Source organism: Peromyscus californicus, unplaced genomic scaffold (genome assembly GCF_007827085.1).
Source record: "Peromyscus californicus insignis strain IS unplaced genomic scaffold, ASM782708v3 Scaffold_4__1_contigs__length_199733344, whole genome shotgun sequence".
Classification (NCBI taxonomy): Eukaryota; Metazoa; Chordata; class Mammalia; order Rodentia; family Cricetidae; genus Peromyscus; species Peromyscus californicus.
The window spans coordinates 97,559,395-97,582,972 of NW_026294562.1; the positions used below are offsets into that span (position 1 = coordinate 97,559,395).

Consider the following 23,578-nt stretch of genomic DNA (forward strand, 5'->3'; position numbering starts at 1 on the left):
CAGTCTCTACAAGTGGTGAAATTTTTAAAGAATATTTTTAATTGTTTTGTTTTAAATAATCATTTAATTGTATTAATAGGGGCATTGTGTTTATGTGTCTGTCTTATACTATATGATTGCAGTATCTGTGGAGGCCAGAAGAGAGTGTTAGATCCCCAGGATCTGGAGTTAGAGATGGTTGTTTGCTATCATGTAGGTGCTGGGAACCAAACCTAGGTCCTCTGCAAGAACAAAGGGAACTCTTAACTGCTAAGTCATCTCTCCAGGCCCTAAAGAGTATTTTTACTTATTCTTTGTCAATTTCACACATATATACAATGTATCTTGATCATCTCCACCTCCTACTCCCCTAGAGTCCCTGAACATGCCCTCCTTTCACCTCCATGGTCTCATCTTTCTTTATAACCCTGGAGTCCAGTTCAGGGTTTGCTTTTTTTTTTTTTTTTTACACTTCAAGAGAGGAGAGCGCCGGGCGGTGGTGGCGCACGCCTTTAATCCCAGCACTCGGGAGGCAGAGCCAGGCGGATCTCTGTGAGTTCGAGGCCAGCTTGGGCTACCAAGTGAGTTCCAGGACAGGCGCAAAGCTACACAGAGAAACCCTGTCTCGAAAAACCAAAAAAAAAAAAAAAAAAAAAAAAGAGAGGGAGCAAGAGTGAATCCCTGAAGTGGTGGTGCACACCTTTAATCCCAGCACTTCGGAGGCAGAGGCAGGTGGATCTCTGTGAGTCTGAGGCCAGCCTGGTCTACAGAGCGAGTTCGAGTTCCAGGACAGCCAGGGCTACACAGAGAAACCCTGTCTCGGAAAACTTAAAAAAAAAAAAAAAAAAGAGTGAATCCCTGGGGCCCTGAGCCACTTGCTAGTTCCTCATTCCCAGGCCCTGTATCTCTGCATGCCCTGTAAATACAGGGGGTTCCCTGCCCCTCCTTTCTGGAGCTACAAAATAGGAAAGGTTGACTCTTTCTTATCCAGTATACAGCCAAGGCTGCAAGGAGAGCAGTTTTAGTCATGTGAGAGCAATCCTTAAGGCTTCTTCAGGTGGAGCCTGGATGTAAGAGATTCCATGGTCAGTGGTGGAAGTCATTCCTAAAGCCCTGAACCCCTAACTCTTCCCAACTCTGTGTTCCAAGGTTTGCTGCCCTTTCCTCACAATGGAATTGAGGTTTTCACATTGCATTCCAGAGCTCTAGTCTCTCATGGTAGGTCTACTAATCCCAGAGATAATTAAAGCAGTATTCAGTGACCTGGGAGGTAGGGACTACACTTTCTTTCTCTTCTAGAGACTGAAGCACAGAGAAATAGGTCCCATTGTTGACTGAAGAGCAGAGTTGGATCTGTAGCTGTCATTCTCTTCAGTCAATTACACTGTCTTCTTCATTTTGTGCTCCTTGCACTTAGCATGATGACTGGAAGAGAAGGTACACAAGATTTGAGGAATAGTGGATCTGAGAATGTTGGTCATAAGAGGTTATGGGAGAAGCCAGGCAGTAGTGGGGGCACACCTTTAATCCCAGCACTCAGGAAGCCGAGGCAGGCAGATCTCTGTGAGTTTGAGGCCAGCCTGGTCTACGGAGTGAGTTCCAGGATAGACTCCAAAAACTGAACAGAGAAACCCTGTCTTGGTAAAAACAAAAAAAAGAGGTTATGGGAGAGATAAATAAGATATTATCCAATATAGCATAATTCCTGGGCCTCAGATAGGAGGCAGTATGAACATTTTGAAATCTTTGTAGAGGCTAAGGGTGTACTACTTGGACTACACAGAAGCCTTGGTTATACTTACCTCTTTGGTCCTTCCCATTGCTGTTAGTTGAGACCTGATGGGCAGGTGGATGGACACAGATTTCCTGGAAGCTGTAGGGCAGTGTTCTCACCAGGCCTACACATCTGGCTCTGATTATGAGCAGAGCTGCCTCAGTCCGTACACTGAGGCAGGGGTTCAGTATCAGTGGAATCTTCCTTCCCTCCATTCTGAGCAAAGCACCAGCTGTGATGCCGGATGGAAGCTACAAGTTCCTGTTTTCAATCTCTTGGCATGCCTAAAAACAAAAGAGGAAACTAAAATGACAATAAGGGTGACCTTCTTTGAGAAGTCCTAAATAGTTCTTTCTCCAGCCATAGAGCAGGACTCTAGAGCTTGTTTCTAGATAGGCAGTCTTCCTAAGCTATGCAAAGGTGTCTCAAAGTGAAGCCACTCCCAGGTCCATCCACACTGGGTATTTCCTAGTTCTGATCTGAGGTTCAGGTAGGTATAAATGGTTGCCTGATTGTGGAAGTCATGTCATGATTCAATTGGTGTGACTCAAATGATCTTCACATACATGGGGCATCACTATCAACTCTTTGTCAGGACAAACCAGAAAGTTATTTTGTGGTCCTGCATGAACTCGAGTCCTGCTTGTTCAGTGATCCTCTATGGCAGTGGTTCTCAGCCTTCCTAATGTTGAGACCCTTTAATACAGTTTTGGTGACCCCCCCCACCAAGAAATTATTTTGTTGCTACTTCATAACTAATTTCCTACTGTTATGAATTGTAATGTAAATATCTGATATGCAGGATATCTAATATGTGACCCCCCAAAGGGGTTGTGAACCACAAGTTGAGAACCATTGCTCTATGGCCATAAGTGATCCACAGGCTCATTCATCCATTAAAGATTCACTGGACACTTACTACTCAGGACAATTGGTCAAAAAGAGAAATGGGCCCTGGGAAAACAAGACAGAAATGGTCCCTATGGAACCTTATGGAAGTTATCATTGAGTGGGAAAGGAGGCATGTTGTAACAAAGAACTAAATGTGTAATGACAACTTGAGTTCAAGTGTGAAGGGAAAAAATAAAGTACACAGACAGAAATAGTGTTAAACAGGGTACACTGGGAAAGCCTCTTTTAATCAGTAGCCTGCCAAAGAAGCAAAGAGTAGATAAGGGATTAGGCATGTTAAGTAAAGGAAGCAGAGATTTCCTGAGAGCGGAGGTCTTGATGGGTTTGGAATCTGAAGGAGACCAAAGTAGCTTCAGAAAGAAGTTGGCTGGGAAGAGGAAAAGAATCTATTTGAAGAGTTAGAGCTGAGTTAGATCATTTAATTAAGGCCAAATTTGGGTCCAAGTGTAACAGCAAACCACTGAAGAACTTAAGCAATGGGGATGGGTGAGATGGCCAGTGACTGGTAAGTGGAGAGAGAGGTAGGAAGAGACATATCAATGGAAAAGAAAGTGATTAACATCTCTAAACTGCTCCTGCTGAAGACCTGGCATTTTAAAATCATCTGTTGCCTTCCAATCCTAGGGATGTAGTCTAGAGGAAAATTGGACAAATGCAAAAGAGTGTGCACCAAATGCTTAGCACAGCTTTTAAAATAGAAAACAGATTCCAGATAAATCTACGTGCCCATCAGAACAGAATAGGTACCAAAACTTCCTGCTAATATGTATTTTTAAATACCCTGTTTGTACCACAAAAAACAAACAAACAAAAACTAAAGAAATAGCTGGACATGGTGGTGTATAGTTTTAACCAGCACTCAAGAGGCAAGAGGCAGGAGGGTCTTTGTGAGTTTCAGGCCAACCTAGTCTACATAGAGAGTTCCAGGACATAGACTCTGTCCTAAAAGACGAAAGCAGGGTGTAGCCTTGTCTTTACAAGCCTGAGTTCTCAGAACATGGGAGGCTAGGGTGGGCAGATTGCTTTAAGTTTGAGACCAGCCTGGGCTACACAATAATACCAGGCCATATAGCCAGATCTGTCTTCAAACAACAGAAATGCTGATGTGTGAGGTATGCTGTAAAAGAGAAGGTTCCACCAGTCAGATCCTTGTTTTTATGGAGACTATCATAAGAATAGGAAAAGAGCCAGGCATGGTGGCACATGCCGTTAATCCTTGCAGTTGGGAGGCAGAAGCAGTTGGATCTCTATGTGTTTGAGAGTCTAGTCCACATAGCAAGTTCCAGGCCAGTCTGCCTCAAAAAAGGGGTGGGTGAAGTGTGACAAAGCTGGAATATATAATAAGTCTTTTAAGCAAGAGCAGGTAACCTCAGGTATCCTTTTGGAGAGTACCATGATGTTGAAAACTGATGTAGAAGAGCAGACTGATTACAGAGGATCAGAAGTGAGGAAGCTATCTGAGTGGGCAGATGAAAAAACAGTGCTTGTACTAGTAAGGGGGGCAGAAACATACAGGTTTTATGTATAATTAGAAAGCTGAACTCATAGGATTTAATGTTTATGTAATACAGTACTTTAGGCATTGTTCCATATGCTGAAGATACAGCAGTGGGAAAAAGCAGATAAAGCCCTTATCTCGGGGTGGTTGTTGTATAGCTCACTGGTAGAATGCTTGCCTAGTGTATGCCAGATTCCATATTTGATTCTCCGGTACCAAAAAATAATTAGTTCTCTTCACAATTAAATAGTATGGTGACTAGTGGATTCTATAGCTCCTTCGTCCCTGCCTCACAAAAACTATGAGGAACTTTGAGCCCTGGTTGCTTAAAAGCCAGCCATTATTAAACTGTTGCTAGGCACCACAGCTCCCTACATAGACCAGGCTGTCCTCGAACTCACAAAGATCCTCTTGCTACTGCCTCTTGAGTGCTGGAGTTATAGGCATGAACCACCATGCCCAGCTATTTCTCCAGGCTTTTTGCTTTGTTTTGTGTTAAGGGTACATATAGAATTTTTAAAAATAGGTATTAGCAAAAGTTTATGTAACTTTTCCATGCTGATGGACATGTAGGTTTCTCTGGGATCTATGATCATAAACCTGTGAGCTGCTGGGAGGTAGTGGGGCACACCTTTAATGCCAGCACTCAGGAGGTAGGGGTAGGAAGATCTCTGAGTTTGAGGCCAGCCTGGTCTACAGAGTGAGTTCCAGGACAGCCAGGGCTACACAGAGAAACTCTTCCTTGAAAAACCATGAAAACAAAACCAAACAAACCTTTGAGCTCAGTCTCCAGGAGGCTGTAGTGGGAGGAACATGACTGTGAGACCAGCATGGGCTACGTACTGTCTCAAAAAAAAAACAAAAAACAAAAACAAAACAAAACAAAACAAAAACATGTTGAACCTTAAAATTAAATCTTTTTAAAAATGAATGCTGAAGAATATTCAAAAGCATCACTTACTACTTATTTTACTATTATTGTGCCCTGAGTTTCTTTACATCTGTGGGGTAGGAAGACCACATAGATTCTATTACTGCATGTCTCAGGCCCACTCTCTGTTTCTAACATTTGGTAGCTTGATCAACTGTGATAGGAGAATTTACACTACAGAAGTCAGCAAATGTTATGAATCAGGGCTTTCTCCCCCTAGAGAATAACTGTTAAGTACTTACTAGCATGGCCCTTCATAAACTTAGGAGCACAACCTGGAATCAGGAAGCTATAGTTTAGGGCTCCATTAGTTGCTAACAATATGATTTGGCTAAGATATCTAATGTTGGTTTCCTCAATCATAAAGTAAGACAAACAGTCCTGCCTCAGCCATTTGTACAGCTAAAACAAAACACCTGAGGTGGATGATTTTAAAATAAATGTATTTCTCACAGGTCTGGAGGCCAGGAAGTACAAGATTAAGGTGCTGGTAGATTTGGTGCCTAGTGAGGAGGGACTGCCCTTCACATGGCAGAAGAGAGAAAAACCTTTCTATCTGCTCTTTTTATAACTTCATTGTTCTAAAAACTTCCCCATAGGTCCCATCTCCCTCCCCCCACTTCTGCCTCATTGGGGAGTAAACTTCTAGTACATGAATTTAGAGAGGATAAGTACATGCAAACCACAGGAACAAAATAACATTTAATTAAATAAAATTTCACTAAGTGCTTAGTACAACAGCAAATACAGGCACCTAGTAAATGTGAATAAATTATTTTCTACTCTTAGGGAGATAGTAATGGACTGTTTAGGGACAGAAGAGATGTCTCAGAAGACCAGAGTGTGGTTCCCAGCATCCATATCCAGAGGCTTACAACCGCCTATAAGTACAGCTCCAGGGTTCCAACACTCCTCTCTGGCCTCCTCAGGTACCTGCTTGCACATGGTACACATATGGACAAGCAAGCACACACATATGAATAAAAAAACTAAATAAAAAGGAATGGACTATTCAGAAGATCCATTATAAAGCAAGAGAAAATGTTTTTGTTGGAGAGGTTGATTGGGAGCAGTGAGCTCTTTTTAGGTGCCTGGAGCTTTATTTCTAAGCTCCCTAACCCCAGGAGTAAAGAATCCAGTCTCTGCTCTGGAGTACACAGTGAAAGCAGCAGGCCTGGCACACTCAGTACTCAATGGTCCCAGGAGGAATGACTGAAGTCAGATTAGTTTTAGGGCAGGTTGGACGTAGCTATCCCAAGGGATAATGAGGTCAATGTTCAGCTTAAATATAGAGCCTTGCAATGCCAAAGGATGTCCTAGCCATTAAAGCTTTGCTGGCCTATGTTCAATCTTTCCTGGGGGAAGTCAAAAAGCTGTTGGTTGGGAGAATTGAAAAGACTACACCAAAAAGGAAACGATTGTATTTTTCAGAGCTTGAATTTCCCTGGAAATCAAGCCAGAGACTGAGGTCTCTATAACCCTTCTGAATAGTGGAGGGTTACAGAGGACAGGGAGGGAGCAGAGAAGAGGATGTGCCTCTAAACCCATGTAACTAGGGATTAGGAGGAGTGAGAGGGCAGGTCTGGAAAGCCCATCAGCCAGAGGGAAATCTTCCCAGCCTGTGGTTGAAGGTAGGCATGCACTGGTGCCTGTGGTCTCCAGGGGGCGCCTGTGCACAACCATGAACAAGCTTCGTGGTCCAGGCAGGAGGAGGGCTGGACTGAGGCCAAGCAGAGGTGGCTTCCTCTGGTGAGAGGAATAAAAGCAAGGTCAGTGCTGTGGTGAGTGCTGGGGAAGAGTTACCTTGTGACTTATGACCTGTGACCAGCACCAAAGTTGCCCACAAATTCATAGCCCAGAGTTCCCAAATGGATGTAATTCTCTGCCTCACAGTTTTTGTCTAGAAGTTGGGCTTCATTTGTGTTGCCTGCTTGTGAAACACTGTGGCGTTCTAGTGAGTCCCTGGAGGTATTGCATTTAAGCCACTGGATGAATGACTGGCAGACAGTTAGGAAACAACAATTTTAAAGGGCCATCAACACTTTTCTGAGGAGCTCTATGGGAAGAGACTAAACTGTAAAATGAACACCTAGTGCTGTTTCTCTTTTAAGGACTCTGCTAGGCAGAGGGAGACTGGCCTACAAATTAGTAATGGATCCCCAGAAAGGCTAAATACAGAGGCTGTGAGAAGAAAGAGATCTAGGAGTACCAGCTACCAGTGCAGATCCAGCCAAGAGATGTCTTACGATGGGAGAAGGTGGGTGTCGGGCCTCAGCTGTAGGAGCTGTTTCCTTTGTCTTCTGGAATCTAGCTTTGCTCACTGACCCATGAGGAAGCAGTGACACTAACAGCACATGTTCGTTTTTTAGGCAGGAGGGGACATTGTATGTGATGGCAGAAGCCTGGTGTCATGCCCCAGAGTTCCCAGAGCTCTGACTTTCTAGTCGGAGGAATTTTTGCAGAATAGAAAAGAGGGTCAAGAGGAGTAGATCATGTGCTCAGCATGAGCACAGTGTGCAGTCTGATCGCATCACTTAATAATGGAGAGGGTTCAGCAACGTTCTTCTGTGCACCAGTGAATGAAGGTCTTCACCCAATACTCTTTTGAGAAAGAGGTTTATTTGGGAAGGAGGACTCCAGGAGAGTAGCTGCCTCTACCAGGGTGGAGAGAACAGCTCACAACTGATGGGCAGGGCAGTTTATATAGGATGTCTAGGGGGTGGAGTCAACTATGATTGGTTAGTTTATTTTCTGCCCAGGGATTGGCCAGTTTTGTGGGCAAGGGGCAGAGATGGCCCTGATTTCAGGGCCAACCTGTGTTTCTTTCACTGGCCTTTCTTGGCTTTTTGGCTCTACCTCTAAGACCAGGGCACATTTCTTTCACTGACTCTGATTCTTGGGGCCAAGAGTGTTGTTTTGGTACTAGTTTAAGAGTCAGGGCGTGTTTCCTGGGTTCTGGGTTTGGGGATAAAGTGCTCATTTCTCTGGCTCAGGTCCCAAACACAGGCTGTGTTTCTTTTCCTGGTCCTGGGTCCTAGGGCCAGGATTCTGCTGTCCTGCTCTGTGATTGGTTGGTTTCACAAGTCAGTTGGACAGGGGCAGAGATGGCTCTGATCTGAGCTAAACTGTGTTTCTCTACTGGCTTTATCTGAGCCATCTTTTCCTAGTTCTGGGCTCCAGGGTCAGGGTGGGTTTCTTTAGCCAGCCCCTTTTCCCTACACACACAAGAAGACATAATGATTGCACTGCAATGCTTATGGCTAGTAAATTGGGATGATGAATATCATACCAGCTGTATATGTACAGGAACAATACCTGTTGTTCTCTACTGTTGCATTTAAATAGATAATGAAACTGTTACTTATCAAAAAGAAAACTTCACATGGACACTAAATAAATGAGGTGATATTTTCAGTTTAAAAAAAAATAATGGAGAGGGTTATCTCAGGCTTCTGCTAAGGTTGTGTAGAAGATGTAAGGACCATAAGACCACCCAAGAAGGATCACTAAGGAACAGAGGTCTGGGAGACTCGGGCTAAAGCCTAGCCGGCACTACCTACAGTTCTCTGAGCTGACAGCAATCTTGGGTGGAACTGAGGCAGGCTTTGGAAGAGGTCTCAGAGAGTGATGAGAATAGTAGGTACTGGAAGTGGCAGGTGATGTCCAGGAATGAGAAGGATGTGGGACTGAAACATTGGGAAGAGAAACAGGACCACCAGAGAAAGGGCAGTGACAAGCAAATGTGACCCCCTAGAGTTCAGTACGTACCTGTCCTAAAGATACCCCCATTAATAATGTCCACTTGCTTCAGAAGAGGGGGAATTCCCAGAAATGGAATGATACGAGCCAAAGCAGGCCAGGAGGTGAAAACAGAACAACAGGGCTGGGATGGCTGAGTGCTTGCCTGGCGTGTGGGAAACCCCGGATTGCTTAAGAAACAAAACTAACAGAAAGCAATCAGTAAGTAGCTGGAAAAAATAATTCCAAGTTTTAGTGGGTGACATATAGGAAACGAGAGGCCCAGAGGTCAGAAAAGCTGGTCTAGAAAACATGTATGGAGAAGGGAACATTTAAATCAAAATCTGTTGTAAATGTTGTGCAATCCTAGTTACAATTCACTGTGTTCTGTGATAGGTAAATAAAGCGTTTCCCCACTAAGTTGGAATCATCAAGAGAAATTATAGGTAAAAGACGCCTCTTTGGGCCCTGTTACTGTCAGGCCTCCCCTCAGAAGCTTTTCACAATTTTTTTTTTTTTTTTGCTGGCAGGAGTTGAATTAGGGACAGGGTATGGATTATTTGGCAATAGTGTGAGACAATATCTCCAAACCAGTAGTTCAGAGATAAAGCTGTAAAAGTTTGGGGTACCCCCAGGAGAGGCTCCCATGACTGATGCTTGGAAAAGATTCTCTTGAATATTTCTGAGGAAGCGAATTTGTGTGTGCAGGGTTATAAGCAGTAGTCTGTTTAGCTGCCGTAGGCTTTAGTTGAGTTGGACTTGATACTCAGTACACAGAAAAGGTTCATCTCCCACCCCCGCTTCTTTCCTCTCCCATTCTAGAGATAAACAGCCTCAGAAAGGTAACCGTCCATCCTGTTCTGATTTATGAGCACCTATACCTGTTTTCAGTATGTAAGAGAGTCACAGAGGATATGAGCTAGTCATGTCTGAAAATTTGCTGAAGGGGGGTGGGGGCTACTGCTGGGAAGAGAGTCTTGGATTCGGATTTCTTTTTAGACTTTGACCTTATTTGCTGTGGTGTCATCTGCCAATATTGGCATAGTCTTGGAAGTCCAGTCTTTCTCAATAGGGTTGGAAATGGGGGTGGTGCTGAACTATATAAGCTCAGCCTCATGCCCAGTGCTGTCCCGTGGCCTTTCCAGCTCAGCATGGCTAGGACAGTGGTAGCACCAGTAACCCTGGTGGTGCTGGGCCTGTGCTGGTCCCTGGCTGTTGCCAACCCTCTTCCTTCGTGAGTAAAGCTGGAATTAGGAATAGAGGATTGTGATCTGGGCTTGAGTGGGATGGGGCCAGTTTCCAGACCTAGGTCATGAGCTAAGGAAGAGGAATAGGACCCAACGGACCCAGATATCTATTTATGTTTTCTCTAGTGCCCATGGGAATGTTGCTGAAGCTGAAAGTGGGAGCAAGCCAGACTCAGATGTAATCGGTGAGACCCCAATTCCTTGAGTCTTTCTGTCTTCTGTGTCTCTGCATTTTATCATCTTACTGATACTTTTCCAACCCAGAGCGCTGCTCAGATGGCTGGAGCTTTGATGCTGCCACCCTGGATCACAATGGGACCATGCTGTTCTTTAAAGGTAAGAGAAAGCTATGTATGTGTGTGTGTGTGTGTGTGTGTGTGTGTGTGTGTGTGTGTGTGTGTGTGTGTGTGTATATATATATATAGTTTCTTTGAAACTATCTCAGTCAGCCAAAGGTTTGTTCTAGATCCCTCAGAGAGTGTTGGTTTTTCAGGGGAGTTCGTGTGGAGGGGTCATGCAGGGATCCGGGAATTAATCTCAGAGAGGTGGAAGAATTCCACCAGCTCAGTGGATGCTGCATTCCGCCGTGGTCCGGACAGTGTCTTCCTGATCAAGGTACTGCTGGCTCAAGGGAAGAGCTGGGCTGGAAAGGGCTGGAATCAACATTAGAGTCCCTCCTCCCTCAAGTGTCCTTGGCATGGAGCCTGACTTGGTCCATTTTCTGCTGCTGTAAAGGAATATCTGATAGTAGATAGTTTTAATGAATAGTATTTTACTTGGCTCATGGGTCTGGAGTTTGGGAAGCCCTAGGGCATAGTGCTGGTGTCTGGCAAGGGAATTCATGCTGCGTCACAGCCTATAGAAAGATGGCACCAAGGTAAAAGAAGGCATGAGAGAGCCAGAAGGGTCCAAACCTGCTTTTATAGTGGCCCACTCTTATGATAACCAACCTGCTCCCATTATCATATTGAGCTAATAATGACATTAAGCCATTTGTGAGGCTGGGCTCTGATGAACTAACAATGTCTAATTAGGCTCCACCTCCCAGCACTGTTGCGTGGGAACAAACATAACTTTGAGGGACACATTCAAACTATGGCAGGGCCCTTGCCAATAGGTACAAAGTTTCCTCCCCTGTACCTTATTTTCCTGAAAAAGCACATTCTCTCTCTCTCTCTCTCTCTCTCTCTCTCTCTCTCTCTCTCTCTCTCTCTCTCTCTCTCTCTTTCTCTCTCTCTCTCTCTGTATGTGTGTGTGAGAGAGACAGAGAGAGAGACAGAGACAGACAGACAGAGAAACAGAGACAGAGCATGTGCACCTGTGGGCAGGAAACGCCAATATCTAATGGCTATTCTTCATAACTAATCTAGTTCTAGCTGGCCTTGCTATTCCTAACTTATGGCAATTTCTTTCCTTGGCTTCTATGACCCTGTATATGCTCCTATTTATATGTGTGGCAAGTTTTTCCCAACACAATGGCACCTGGCCAAGGGGGCAAGCAAAGGATTTAAAATATACTGATTCTTGTGTTCATGAAGCCCAGGCCCTGGCCTAAACTGTCCGCTCATAGAAAGAGATAAGTTCTCTTAACTTGCCTAAGGGTGTGTGTGGTTGAGGTGGCCCTGTCTGACAGCTTTATTTCGTCTCCTGCCTCTTTCCACTCCCTCTTCTTAACCAGTGTCCTCATAAGGGTTACTGTTGCTGTGATGAAACACCATGAGCAAAAGCAAGTTAAGAGGAAAGGGTTTATTTGGCTTACACTTCAACATAGCTGTTGATCATCAAGGGAACTCAAGATAGGAACTGAAACAGGGCAGGAACATGAAAGCAGGAGTTTATGCCAAGGCCATGGAGGGGTGCTGCTTACTCACTTGCTCCCGATGGTGTGCTCAACCTGCTTTCATATAGAACCAGGACCACCAGCCCAGGGGTGGTACCATCCACAATGAGCTGGGCCCTCCCCCATCAATCACCAATTTAAAAAATGCCCTGCAGCCAGATCTTACTGAGGCATTTTCTCAATTGAGGTTCCCTCCTTTCAGATGACTCTAGCTTATATGCAGGTGACACAAAACTAGCCAGCACAGCCAGTCCCAAAATGTTTGTTGCTTGGGGATCCACTCTGAGCCTGTCCAAGCACCCTTCCTAGGTGATTTCAACCACTGCCATGGCTTTAAGGGCTCTGTGGTATACCAGATCTGGATCACTCTCCTGAGCTTTGGAAATCTCTTTTCACTTTCTTGTTGAAAAATCTTTGACTTAGTTATTCCTCAGATACACCAAACCCAGCATCCTCCCAAACAAATTTGGTGTCTTTCTTACAAAGCAACCTTTTCTCTGTTTCCTGTTTCAGTAAATGTACCACCATGTACCGGTTACTATATGCCAGGTGCATGTGGGTCTGAGGGAGCTAGCCTTGTTTTGTCTATGTGTTCGTTTTTTCTTCCCTTGCCATGTTCACTGTATAGCATGAGGTCACACCAAGTCTTCTGAGTACTCTGTACATGTTAGGGTCCTCTATACTCCTGTCCTCTTTACCTGGTAAATTCTCACTCATTTTTTCAACTCTTTGGCCATATACTTTCTCTCCACACTAAAACTTTCTGGGCCTTTTCCAGACACAATTCGACATTTCCCTTGTATTATCGATGTGCTTTTTACATGCTTTGCACCTTGGTGGCTGAATGGCTGGGATGTAGCAATTGCTTTCAATCTTGCCATCCCTGGATGCTCAGTGCTTCTCATAATGCTCAGTCTGTAATAGTCATTCAGTATGTGTTTCTTTAATGAATCTATAAATAAATGAGTAAATGAATATATGAATCGGCGAGTGATCAGAAGATACCTACTTGTGGATGTTCTTGCCAAAACTAAGAGTGCTGTAATTAAGTGTGCCACAGGAGTGTCTGGTTATACATAGGCAGATGTGTATGCATTGTAATATGGTGACTGTGTTGGCCGAGAGTATGTATTGCAACAAGGGGCAACATGTGGACTGAAAATGCATGAAGCTGTAAGGAGATACTGTGTACGTGCAATAGAGCAAAAGTGCTTGTGCATGCAATGTATCTGAAGCTGAACAGTTCCCAAAAGAGTGTTTTTGGATGCAGGGAGACAAAGTCTGGGTATACCCTCCTGAAAAGAAGGAAAATGGATATCCAAAATTGCTCCAAGAAGAATTTCCTGGAATCCCATACCCACTGGATGCAGCTGTGGAATGCCACCATGGAGAATGCCAGAGTGAAGGCATAATCTTCTTCCAAGGTGTGTCCACACAGGAATCCAAGAACACAGATGGAGTCATGATGCTCATAGTGATGGCGGAAGAGCCACTGTTGGTTTTATGAGGAAAGGAAATGGAAAAGCCTGTTCCAGGCTAGAGGTCAAGTAGAGTAAGGGGTAGAAGTCATTCTAATGACTGAGCTAACATTTCTCCTTTATTCCTCATGACCCTGGGACAGACCTGTGCTCCTTGGCCTTATGTACATATCTCACCATGAGCAAACCCCTATTGACCTCCCAGCTTTGACTTCTAACATCTCCTGATCTTGGCTCCAGAAACTCCACACTATTCCCTGAATACTGAATTTGCCTCCGGCTTCCTTTCTTGTTTGCCTTGTAGCTCCTACCTCAAATTTCAGTTTGTTTCCTCTTTCTCTGACTTCTCCCAACTCTTCCTATTCCTGGGTTGATCATGTGCACCTTGCTGCTGGCTTTTGATGTGTGATCACTCTATTCAACTACCTCCCTGCTGTGCTTGTTTGCTCCATATAGCCATCTACTGTATCCCACCTCTCCTGGGCCCCAGTGCAAGCCCAAGGCATGCATAATCCAGCCTCACTGAATGCCTTTTGATTTCTTGGTCATAGGCAACCGCAAGTGGTTCTGGGACTTTGCTACAGGAACCAAAAAGGAACGTTCCTGGCCGGCTGTTGGGAATTGCACCTCAGCCTTGAGGTGGCTTGAACGTTACTACTGCTTCCAGGGTAACCAGTTCCTGCGCTTCAACCCAGTCACAGGAGAGGTGCCTCCCAGATACCCTCTGGATGCCCGTGACTACTTCATGTCCTGCCCTGGCAGAGGTGAGAAAGCCCCAACCTCCGGGACCCACTGGAAGTTCTCCATGCTGACTGAGCTTGCTGGCCTCATATGCTCACCTCCCGCCTTAATTCTGTACTCTAACATCCTGGGTGTGAGCTCTCCTATTGTCCTCAAGCAGGGGAAGCCCATATTCCTACTAACCCCGGCTATCTCTTCATCTGCCGAACCTACTCTAACCCCATCCTCCCTCCCGCTGTGAGTTCCTATCACCTGTTTCTCTTCCAGGCCATGGTAGACACAGAAATGTAACTGGTCACGGGAATAGCACCCATCCTATGCATTCACGCTGTAGCCCGGATCCCGGCTTGACTGCATTAATGTCCGACCACCGTGGTGCCACCTACGCCTTCACTGGTGAGAGACCACCCCAAATTCCCCATCATTCCTCCTGTCTCTTTTGTTTGTACCTCTCTTCTCTGACATAGCCCCCCACTTTCATCACCATATCCTGTGTTTGGTCCCTTTGTACCTCACTCCATTTAGCACTCCGTCTCCTTGGATGCATATTTCCAAGCTTATCTTCCATTGTCCATGCCTTCCTTCCACGTCTTCTACCTGTCTGAATCTCAGTGTCATGTACTCCCCTGTCTCCAGTAATTGCTCCTGTTTCCCTTGCTCTGCTGGGCCCTCTGACTGTCACTTGCTCTCTGGACCTCGCTGTGCAGCCACATCTGCTTGTATCCCTTGCTCTTGCATGTCTCTCTGAGACTCCTGGCTCTCACTTGCTCTCTGGATCTCCCTGTGTCTCTGTTCCCCCTGTGTCATTTGCTCTCACACATGCCTCTCTGAATACTCTGGCTCCCCCTTAATTTATTTCAGGAACCCCATCTTGCCAAGGTGCTTAGTTTTTATATCCCAGCCTCTGGACTCAGCATCACTTAGGCATGAGATGTTCCCACTGCTAAGAAACAGAAAAGAAGCATGTGTACTCTAGACCTTTAGGATATAGCTTCAAGGAGATTTTTGTTTTGAATGTCCAATGAAGAGACCCATCCCTTGACCTTTGTCTTCAGTTGGTAAAAAGCTACCTCATGATATTTGGGGACATATAACTCCTCAGGCAGGTGTGAGAGGGCACTCTTTACACTGAAGACATCTCCAGAATGGGGAGGAAACAAGCACACCACATTCAACCTGAGATAACTTAGCAAAAGTGGTGCAGACGGCAAGGGCACAGAAAAGTAAAAACATCTGAGCAAATATGATGCGTTGTGATTAATGAGTTCTTTTGAGAAATACATAGCTACATGGAAAGTGTATCCTCTCAGAATGCACACTTTACTGAAAACATATAGCTGCAATGAAACACACATGTTGTGACAATACAGAACTGAGCTGAGAACACCTGTCATAGGAAGAACATGTGTCAGGAGAGTATGCATCTATGGTAAGAGTGTGAGGTCATTAGGGGAAACCACAGACAGAGAGGGAGAGAGAGAGAGAGAGAGAGAGAGAGAGAGAGAGAGAGAGAGAGAGAGAGAGAGAGAGAGAGAGTGTGTTGGGGCAGAGATTGATTGGAACATGCTAGGTTTGGTGTACCAAATAGGACCAAATGAATGTATCAGGTGGACAATTGAATTTGGGCCTAAAGTTCAAAAGAAATGTCAGTCTGAGTGGAAAAGAGTCCATGCTTGTCCTCAGCATATAGATGGTGTTTGTGAGAACACCAGGGGAGTTAAAGGCATTTAGAGAAGAAAAGAGGACAAAACAGGAACTCTAATCTCTTAGATATAAGACCAAAAAGGATAGTCAGAAAGATAAGCAGCATACTAGATGAGTCTGGGATTGTAGGAGCCAAGATTTTTTTTTTTTGAGTGTTTAAAGAAGGATTAGGTTAGGGATGTAGCTCAGTTGGTATAGAGTGTTTGCTTAGCATGTACCAAGCTCTTGACTAGATCCCTAGCAGCATATAAACTGGGCATGGCAGGTGGAGGCCGAAGATCAGAAGTTCATGAATGCCACCCTCAGCTCCATAGCAGACATAAGAACCAAGACCCTGTCTATAAGGACAAGGGAGTGGTGAGCAGTCAATTGCGGACGAAAGCCAGGAGGTAGAAATTAACCATTAGATTTGGAGGACAGTGCTGACCTTGATAGGATCCTTTTCAAAGAAGGATAGGAACGCAAGTACAGCTAGAGAGCAATGGGGGAAAGGGAGGTAAGTAGTAAGTGGGAGTCTGAATTCTTTTAGTATGTTGCTATGAGAATAAAAGAGACTGGAGAGATGGCTCAGTGAGTTAGCGCGCCAGCTGCTCAAGTATGAGGAACTGAGTTTGGATTCCCCAGGATCCATGTAAACGGCCAGGTAAACCCGGGTGTACACCTGTAATCCCATTACTGTTGGGGAGCAGAGACAGGAGGACCATTGGGGTTTGCTGGCTGCCAGCCTAGTGCTAGAGTCAGAGAGCTGGTTTTCAAGAGAATGGGGTGGAGAATGATTGATTGAGCAGGACAGCTGACATTCTCCTGTGGCCTCTGTACACGTGCATCCTTCTCCATACACGTGTGCATATGCCTTACACACACCCCACACACAGTTGCCGAACTCTTCTCTGCTGTTCTCCACAACTGCCTCTCTATCAGGCCCCTGCTGACCCCAGCTCCAGTGGAGCCACCGTCCCTAACGTGGCTCTCCTCTCACGCTCCTGATTCCTTCTTGGCCTCGGCATGCATTCTCTCCCTCTCGCGACTCCAACCTGCATTCATCGCTTGTCCTTTTACTACGTTAGCTTTTACCACCAGCAATAGCACTACCTCTGATATCCCACAGGCTCCCACTACTGGCGTCTGGACACCAGCCGTGATGGGTGGCATAGCTGGCCCATTGCTCATCATTGGCCCCAGGGTCCTTCAACAGTAGATGCTGCCTTTTCCTGGGATGATAAAGTCTATCTGATCCAGGTGCGTATTGGGAGAAAGGCTGTAGATGGAAACTGGAACAAGACTACACAGGCCTATGTTACTCACTCTCCTTTGTCCCCTAGGGCACTCAAGTATATGTCTTCCTGACAAAGGGAGGCAATACCCTAGTAAGTGGTTATCCAAAGCGGCTGGAGAAGGAAATCGGGAGCCCTCCCGGGATCAGCCTGGAGACTGTGGATTCGACCTTTACCTGTCCCGGTTCTTCCAGGCTCTATGTCACAGCAGGTGAGGAGCTTTTGGGTGCTAAGGGGTGTCTTGTTCTGCTAACTCTTCATGGCATAGGTGACCAGGAGGGAATGAGAAAAGCTAAATTGAGATCCCTGTGATATAGAAGCCATGTTAAGTGTGTTGTGTTCTTCCCAGGACGGCGGCTCTGGTGGCTGGACCTGAAGTCAGGAGCTCAGGCGACATGGACAGAGCTTTCTTGGCCCCATGAGAAAATTGATGGGGCCCTGTGTTTGGAAAAGTCCCTTGGCCCCAACTCATGTTCGTCCAACGGTCCCAGCTTGTACCTTATCCATGGGCCCAATTTGTACTGCTACAGCAGTATAGACAAACTGAATGCCGCCAAGATGGTTCCTCAGCCCCAGCAAGTAAACGGCCTCCTTGGCTGCCGTCAGTAAGAAACCCTGATGGGTATTCGCCCAGCCCAGCCCAGCCACCTCTCCATTTTTGTCCTAATAAAACCAGATGGCTTCTTCACATGAATGATATGAAATCACATCAAATCTTCTTTATTTGGATTGAAAAGTTAGCAACTCTCTTTTTAAAATGTTATTTTATCACTTTTTTAAAAAAGTATATGAATGTGCATGGGTATGTGTGTGTGAGTCGAGTGCCCACAGAGGTGAGAGGAATTGGATCCCCTTGAGCTGGAGTTACGGGCAGTTATGAGATGCCCAACGTGGGTGCTGGGGATTAAACATGGATCCTAGTCAAGAACAGTGTGAGCTGTTAAAAGCTGAGCCTTCTCTCCTGCTCAAGCAACTACTCATTGAGATTCCCAAGCTCAAACAAGGCTGTGGGGAGTAAGGGCAGTACATAGATGACTTTGTAATCCAAACCACAAGCCTTTTCTTGCTTGTTTTTCCTTTGCTTTCTTCTGATTTCTCTGCTCTTCCTACCCCTCCTCCCCTCCCCCGCTCCCTTCTTCTTGCAGGGTCTCATGTAGCCTTGACTGGCTTCAAACTCCCTACTTAGCCAAGGATGGCCTTGAACTTCTCTAATCCTACTGTCTTGACCTTTCCAGTGCTAGGGTTACAAGCATGCACCACCATGCCCAGTTTATGCCATGCTGGAGATCAAACTCAGTACTTTGTGACTGCTAGACAAGCGCTCTACCAACTGAGCCGCATTCCCAGCCCAGAACATGATTTATTCCAGCTTATCTACACATAGTGGGTAAAAAAGACCAGAATAGGAAGAGAAACTGTTGAGTGTGCCCAGCATGCAAGAGAGCTAAGACTGTGAACTAATCTGCAAATTGACCACAACTGGCCCTAGGGCATTGGGAGCCCTAGGGCTTGGGGCAGCCATGCTACTCAAGGTGGATTGACTTGGAGTTGCTGTGGAACATCTTCTGTTGGTTGATGGGGGTTCAAACTGTAGTTCTGAGTGGTTTGGGTAGAAATCAGCCGTCAAGATTTCACTGCCTTGAGTTAAGCCCAAGGGGAATGAAGGCAAAGAGGGAAAGGAGGAACACTAGGTGTGCAACAGTGGCCGGGTGGAGACAGAAGGAACGACGCTGGAAGCTGGAACAGTGACGTGCATGTACAAACCAGTCTCCAGGGGGATTCTTCTGGGGCCTGGCGCAGTCTGCTGGTAGGAGATTACCCTTCATGGTGTGTGCACCCTAGAGGCCAGCTGATGCCTCCCACATAGAAGTTACAACGCTTGGTTCTTTTCTGCTCAGAAGCTAACCAAAGCTTTAGGCTCCATTACAACCACCCAGTTAGAGAGTTGTAACAGTGGATCTCATCTGAGATTCTCTTTCCCTTCCAAAGTCAGCTGAGATTGGAGGTTGGTTCGGTTTAGGGCCTAAAATTTAGGCTCAAAAAATATCCTGAAACTCTAGCTGGGTGGGTGGAGGTATTTGTATTTATTTTATTTTTTTTATTTTATGTGTTTGGGTGTTTTGCCTGCATGTATGTCAGTGTACTGTGTGCATGGATGTTGCTTGAGTCTAATGGCTCCCTCGGGGGGGGGGGGGGGGGTGAGAAGGCAAGGTGTCAACAGCACAGACACGGGGAGTCAGTTGAAGGCAAACAACAAACTTGTTTATTCAGTAATGGGGAAGGCCTTACATACCCTTCTCCCAGCACCCAGTCTGTGTCACAATCTGGTGGCATTTCGTGGTCATCCCTCATTGGCTGGGCAGGATCAGGAACCCTGACAGCGAACAGGAACTCTGACAGCACCTGTTGCTAGGCCCTCAGGCAGGCTTCAGGTTCTGATCCCCTGGGACTGGAATTACTAGAGAGTTATGAGCTGCCATATGGATGCTGAGAATTGAACCTGGTCCTCTGGAAGAAAAAGTAGTACTCCTAATTGCTGAGCCATCTCTCTAGCCCCAAGCGGGAGGTTTTACTCTGATTATCTACATCGTACTCTCCATGACTTCTTCAAAAATGGGTTTAGTGCTGCTCCTGGTGGCACAGCTCTGTGATTCCAGTCACTGGAGAGATTGGGTAGCAGAAGTGTCACAAAGCCAATGATTGCTGCCTGGGCTACAGAATGAGTTTAAAGCCAGTCTGGGCAACATAGCAGGACCTTTTTCAAAATAAAATGTAAAAAGAGGGTTGGTGATATAACTCTGTCTTACTTAGGGTTTTTATTGCTGTGAAGAGACACCATGACTATGGCAACTCTTATAAAGAAAACATTTAATTGAGGTGGCTTGCTTAAAGTTTCAGAGATTCAGTCCATTATCATCATGGCAGGAAGCATGACGGCATGGCGGCATGCAGGCAGACGTGGTGCTGTAGCTGAGGCACCAGGAAGTCGGCTGAAAGTCACACTGAGGGAAGTTTGAGAAAAAGGAGACCTCAAAGCCCACCCCAGCAGTGACACACTTCCTTCAACAAGGCTACACCTAGTTCAACAAGTCCTATCTCCTAATAGTGCTACTCACTCTGAGATTATGGGGGTCAATTACATTCAAACTACCACACACTCAGTAGTAGAATGCTTGCCTAGCATGTGTGCAGCCTGGTTTTGAATGTGTGTGTGTGGACATGTGTATAGGTGCATGTGTATGAAGCCCAAAGTCAATGCCAGGATTCCTCTTGGACCACTCTTCCTGCTTCCCAGTGAGACAGGCTCTCTCAGTCAAACCCAACACTCACTGATAACGGTTAGTCTTGCTGTTCTTACTAGCTCTCTTGGGGCTAGAATTACAGGAGACTGCTCAGCCCACCTGGCATGTACCTGCCCAGCATTTGCATGGGCTTCTGGTGATGCCAGCTCAGGTTTTCATGTTTGAGGAGCAAGTTCTTTGACCTCTCACCATCTCTCCAGCCTCTCTTTGTACCATTTTCATGGCCACCATCTCCCACCCTCCTGACTGTGTCCTCTCAGGTGTAAAAAGTTTTGCACACAAATGTTTCCTCTACTTCAGCTGCCCTGTGGCCAAACTGTTGTCTTCATCACTCACAAGTGTTTTACCTGTGAAGAAATTCCTTCAATTCAAACATTCCAGTTATCTTAGGGTTTTATTGCTGTGAAGAGACACCAAGACCACAGCAACTCTTATAAAGGAAAACATTTTTTAATTTTTTTATTAATTAATCAATTAATATTTTCCAAACTGATCAGTTTCCCCTCCCTCCCTTCTCACTTCCCAGTCCCTCCTCAAAACCTTCCCTTTTCCCCTACCCCCCAATCCACTCCTCTCCCTTTCTCTTCAGAAAAGGGCAGGTCTCCCATGTATATCAGCTAGCCATGGTATATCAAGTTGCAGTAAGACTAGTCACCTCCTCCGCTATTGAGGCTGGATGAGGCAACCCAGGAGGATAGGGTCTCAAAAGTAGGTAACAGAGTCAGAGACAGCCCCTGCTCCTACTATTAGAAGTCCCACAAGAGAACCAAGCTACACAACTGTAACATATGTGCAGAGTGCCTAGGTCAGTCCCATGCAGGCTCCCTGGTTGTTGGTTCAGTCTCTGTGAGCCCTTATGAGCCCAAGTTAGTTGACTGTGTGTGTGTGTGTGTGTGTGTGTGTGTGTGTGTGTGTGTGTGTGTGTTTTCTTTGCGGTGTCCTTGGCCCTTCTGGCTCTCACAATTCTTCCTCACCCCTAAAGGAAAATATTTAATTAGAGTTGGCTTATAGTTTCAGAGGTCTAGCCTGTTGTCATTATGGTGGGAAGCATGGCTGTGTGCCGGCAGACATGGTGCTGGAGAAGGAGCTGAGAGTTCTACATCTTGATCTGCAGGCAGCAGAAGGAGACTGTGCCACACTGGGCATAGCTTGAGCATATAATACCTCAAAGCCCGCTCCCACAGTGACACACTTCCTCCAACAAGGCCACACCAACTCCAACAAAGTCACACCTCCTAATAGTGCCACTCCCTATGGACCAAGCATTCAAACACAAGAGTCTATGGGGGCCATTCTCATTCAACCACCACACCATGCATGAACCTAACCTACCTTTATCCTGCTTCCACATACACCCCATTCCCACCCATGCTTCTGCTCTTCTCCTTTTTCCCTGTCTTCTTTTTTTTTTTTTTTTTTTTTGTTGTTGTTTTTTGTTTTTTGTTTTTTGTTTTTTCGAGACAGGGTTTCTCTGTGTAGCTTTGCGCCTTTCCTGGAACTCGCTTTGGAGACCAGGCTGGCCTCGAACTCACAGAGATCCGCCTGCCTCTGCCTCCCGGAGTGCTGGGATTAAAGGCGTGCGCCACCACCGCCCGGCATTCCCTGTCTTCTATTCCCTAAAAGCCATGTTCTTTTTTTCTCCACATTGAACACCAGGATTGATCATTTGAATACTTTAATAACAATGCTTTCATTTCTCTGCCTTCCTGTCATTTTTATCTAGCTATAAAAAGAGAAGAAAATAACAAAATCTAGCTAGAGGTCAGAGAAAGAGAATGTTGGGGTTTGACATGTCTGACTTCAAACTCCAACGAAGCTTCTTACCTCTCCGTTGGGAAATGTAGTCTCTCTGAGTTGTTTTGTGTTTGTTTAGTTTTTGGAGATAGGGTCCAGGCTGGCCTTAAACTCTCTTTGCAACTGAGGGTAAACTTGAATTCCCTTTTTTTTTTTTTTCCCTGCTTCTACCACGGAAGTGCTGGGATTACAGGCATGTTTCACCACACTGACACTCTCTGATCTGTGTGTGCATGTTTGTGCGTGCGTGCGTATAAGCGCTGCATGCATGCGCAAACTAGGAATATGTGTTGCGTCAGTCATTATTCAAAACGGCTACAGAAACCATTCTGGAGACCACCAAGGAGACAAGAAATTAAAGCTAAAAAAAGTTGTTACAAAGTTGAGGTTTGGAGATGCCTGTGGGGGAATCACAGCATTATCCAAACACTAGGAAGCTAACTGCCAATCGTGGTTTAGAGGAGCAAAACAGAGAAGAGGTATTGTCTAAAGATGTGGAAGCCAGGGCAGACACATCTGGACTGGCTTGTATTGCTGATGCTTTTGTATCCATCCTTGTTTCTGATATTCAGGGACCACTGCTGATGTGGCTAGAGATGTGGACAAAATGAGGGAGAGATTTCCCTTCCTTCCACCTTCAGACTTAACTGGGACCAAGCTGACAAGGAAATATGAGAGCTGTGGTTTTCAGATCCTAGGCTTAGGTGGGACAGCGGGTATTTCAGAGAAGTGGGGGTGGGGATGACCACCAACAGGTAAAATCTGCCATAATTACATCCATCACAACTCTTAAGTTGTAAAATAACAAAATTTGAAGTCATAGAAGCAAAGAAAATCTGTTGATTTATGTGGCTAAAAACTATGCAAGTAGATTTTGACTTCAAGCCAAGGTCAATACAGATGTTAATTTGATATTATCAGACCTTTCTGTCCTGAACCCTGCTTTTTTTTTCATATTGGCCTCATCATTAGGAAGGCACCCCCTTCTTAGTGACAAGATGCCTGCCAAGCTTACACTGTGCTTGATAATTTTGGGAAAATTCCTGGACCTGACTTCCATGTTCTTCTTTATGAACATCTCATCTCTGAATTGATCACTGTAAGTGTTACAGCTCCGAGGGGGAGGGCTTCCCCAGTGGAAGTGTTTCAGCTCTGAGTGGAAAGGTATCCTGGCAGTTGGGAGCCAAGGAATACCACAAAGTCACACAACACAACAAACTTCACACAGAGATTTATTGGGAAAGACACAAGAGAGTAGCCGCCTCTGGTGGGGTAAGAAGCAGCAGAGAACTGAGCAGGAGGCAGGCTTAATATAGGGTTTCTTGGGGGCCGGGGACAGAAGAGCTTTCCAGGGTGGAGATTTCCA

The 23,578-nt window shown here is 45.6% G+C and overlaps 1 protein-coding gene and 1 long non-coding RNA gene across 6 annotated transcripts in view; one reads left to right on the forward strand and one right to left on the reverse strand.

Moving 5' to 3' along the window:
• Positions 1–16: 16 nt before the first annotated feature.
• Positions 17–23,578, reverse strand: part of LOC128094815 (uncharacterized) — a 37,753-nt gene continuing 14,191 nt past the window's right edge. The window contains exons 3-4 of one of the 4 annotated variants that reach the window (XR_008213076.1): positions 1,782–2,037; positions 17–1,612 (exon numbers count right to left, since the gene is read on the reverse strand). This is a non-coding gene — a long non-coding RNA (uncharacterized LOC128094815). Of the gene's footprint in view, positions 2,038–23,578 lie in introns of all 4 variants that reach the window. The other 3 variants (XR_008213078.1, XR_008213077.1, XR_008213075.1) reach the window with 3 other exon arrangements.
• Positions 2,031–17,771, forward strand: Hpx (hemopexin). 2 transcript variants are annotated; one of them, XM_052713384.1, is made up of 10 exons: positions 2,031–7,351; positions 10,206–10,264; positions 10,344–10,415; positions 10,573–10,694; positions 13,190–13,343; positions 13,949–14,161; positions 14,406–14,534; positions 16,951–17,081; positions 17,165–17,327; positions 17,466–17,770. In XM_052713384.1, exons 1-10 carry the CDS (start codon positions 7,332–7,334, stop codon positions 17,723–17,725), a joined length of 1,323 nt encoding a protein of 440 aa, XP_052569344.1. In that variant the 5' UTR covers positions 2,031–7,331; the 3' UTR covers positions 17,726–17,770. The 2 variants fall into 2 exon arrangements, with proteins under 2 accessions (XP_052569344.1, XP_052569345.1); XM_052713385.1 differs by lacking the exon at positions 2,031–7,351 and adding an exon at positions 9,349–10,066 and having other exon boundaries at positions 17,466–17,771.

Bases quoted from the DNA above. Each gene is read 5' to 3' on its own strand.
- Hpx (XM_052713385.1), top strand. From the start codon at position 9,948: ATGCCCAGTGCTGTCCCGTGGCCTTTCCAGCTCAGCATGGCTAGGACA. The intron at 10,067-10,205 runs GTGAGTAAAGCT...TGTTTTCTCTAG, and splicing joins GTTGCCAACCCTCTTCCTTC to TGCCCATGGGAATGTTGCTG. The intron at 10,265-10,343 runs GTGAGACCCCAA...TTTCCAACCCAG, and splicing joins GCCAGACTCAGATGTAATCG to AGCGCTGCTCAGATGGCTGG.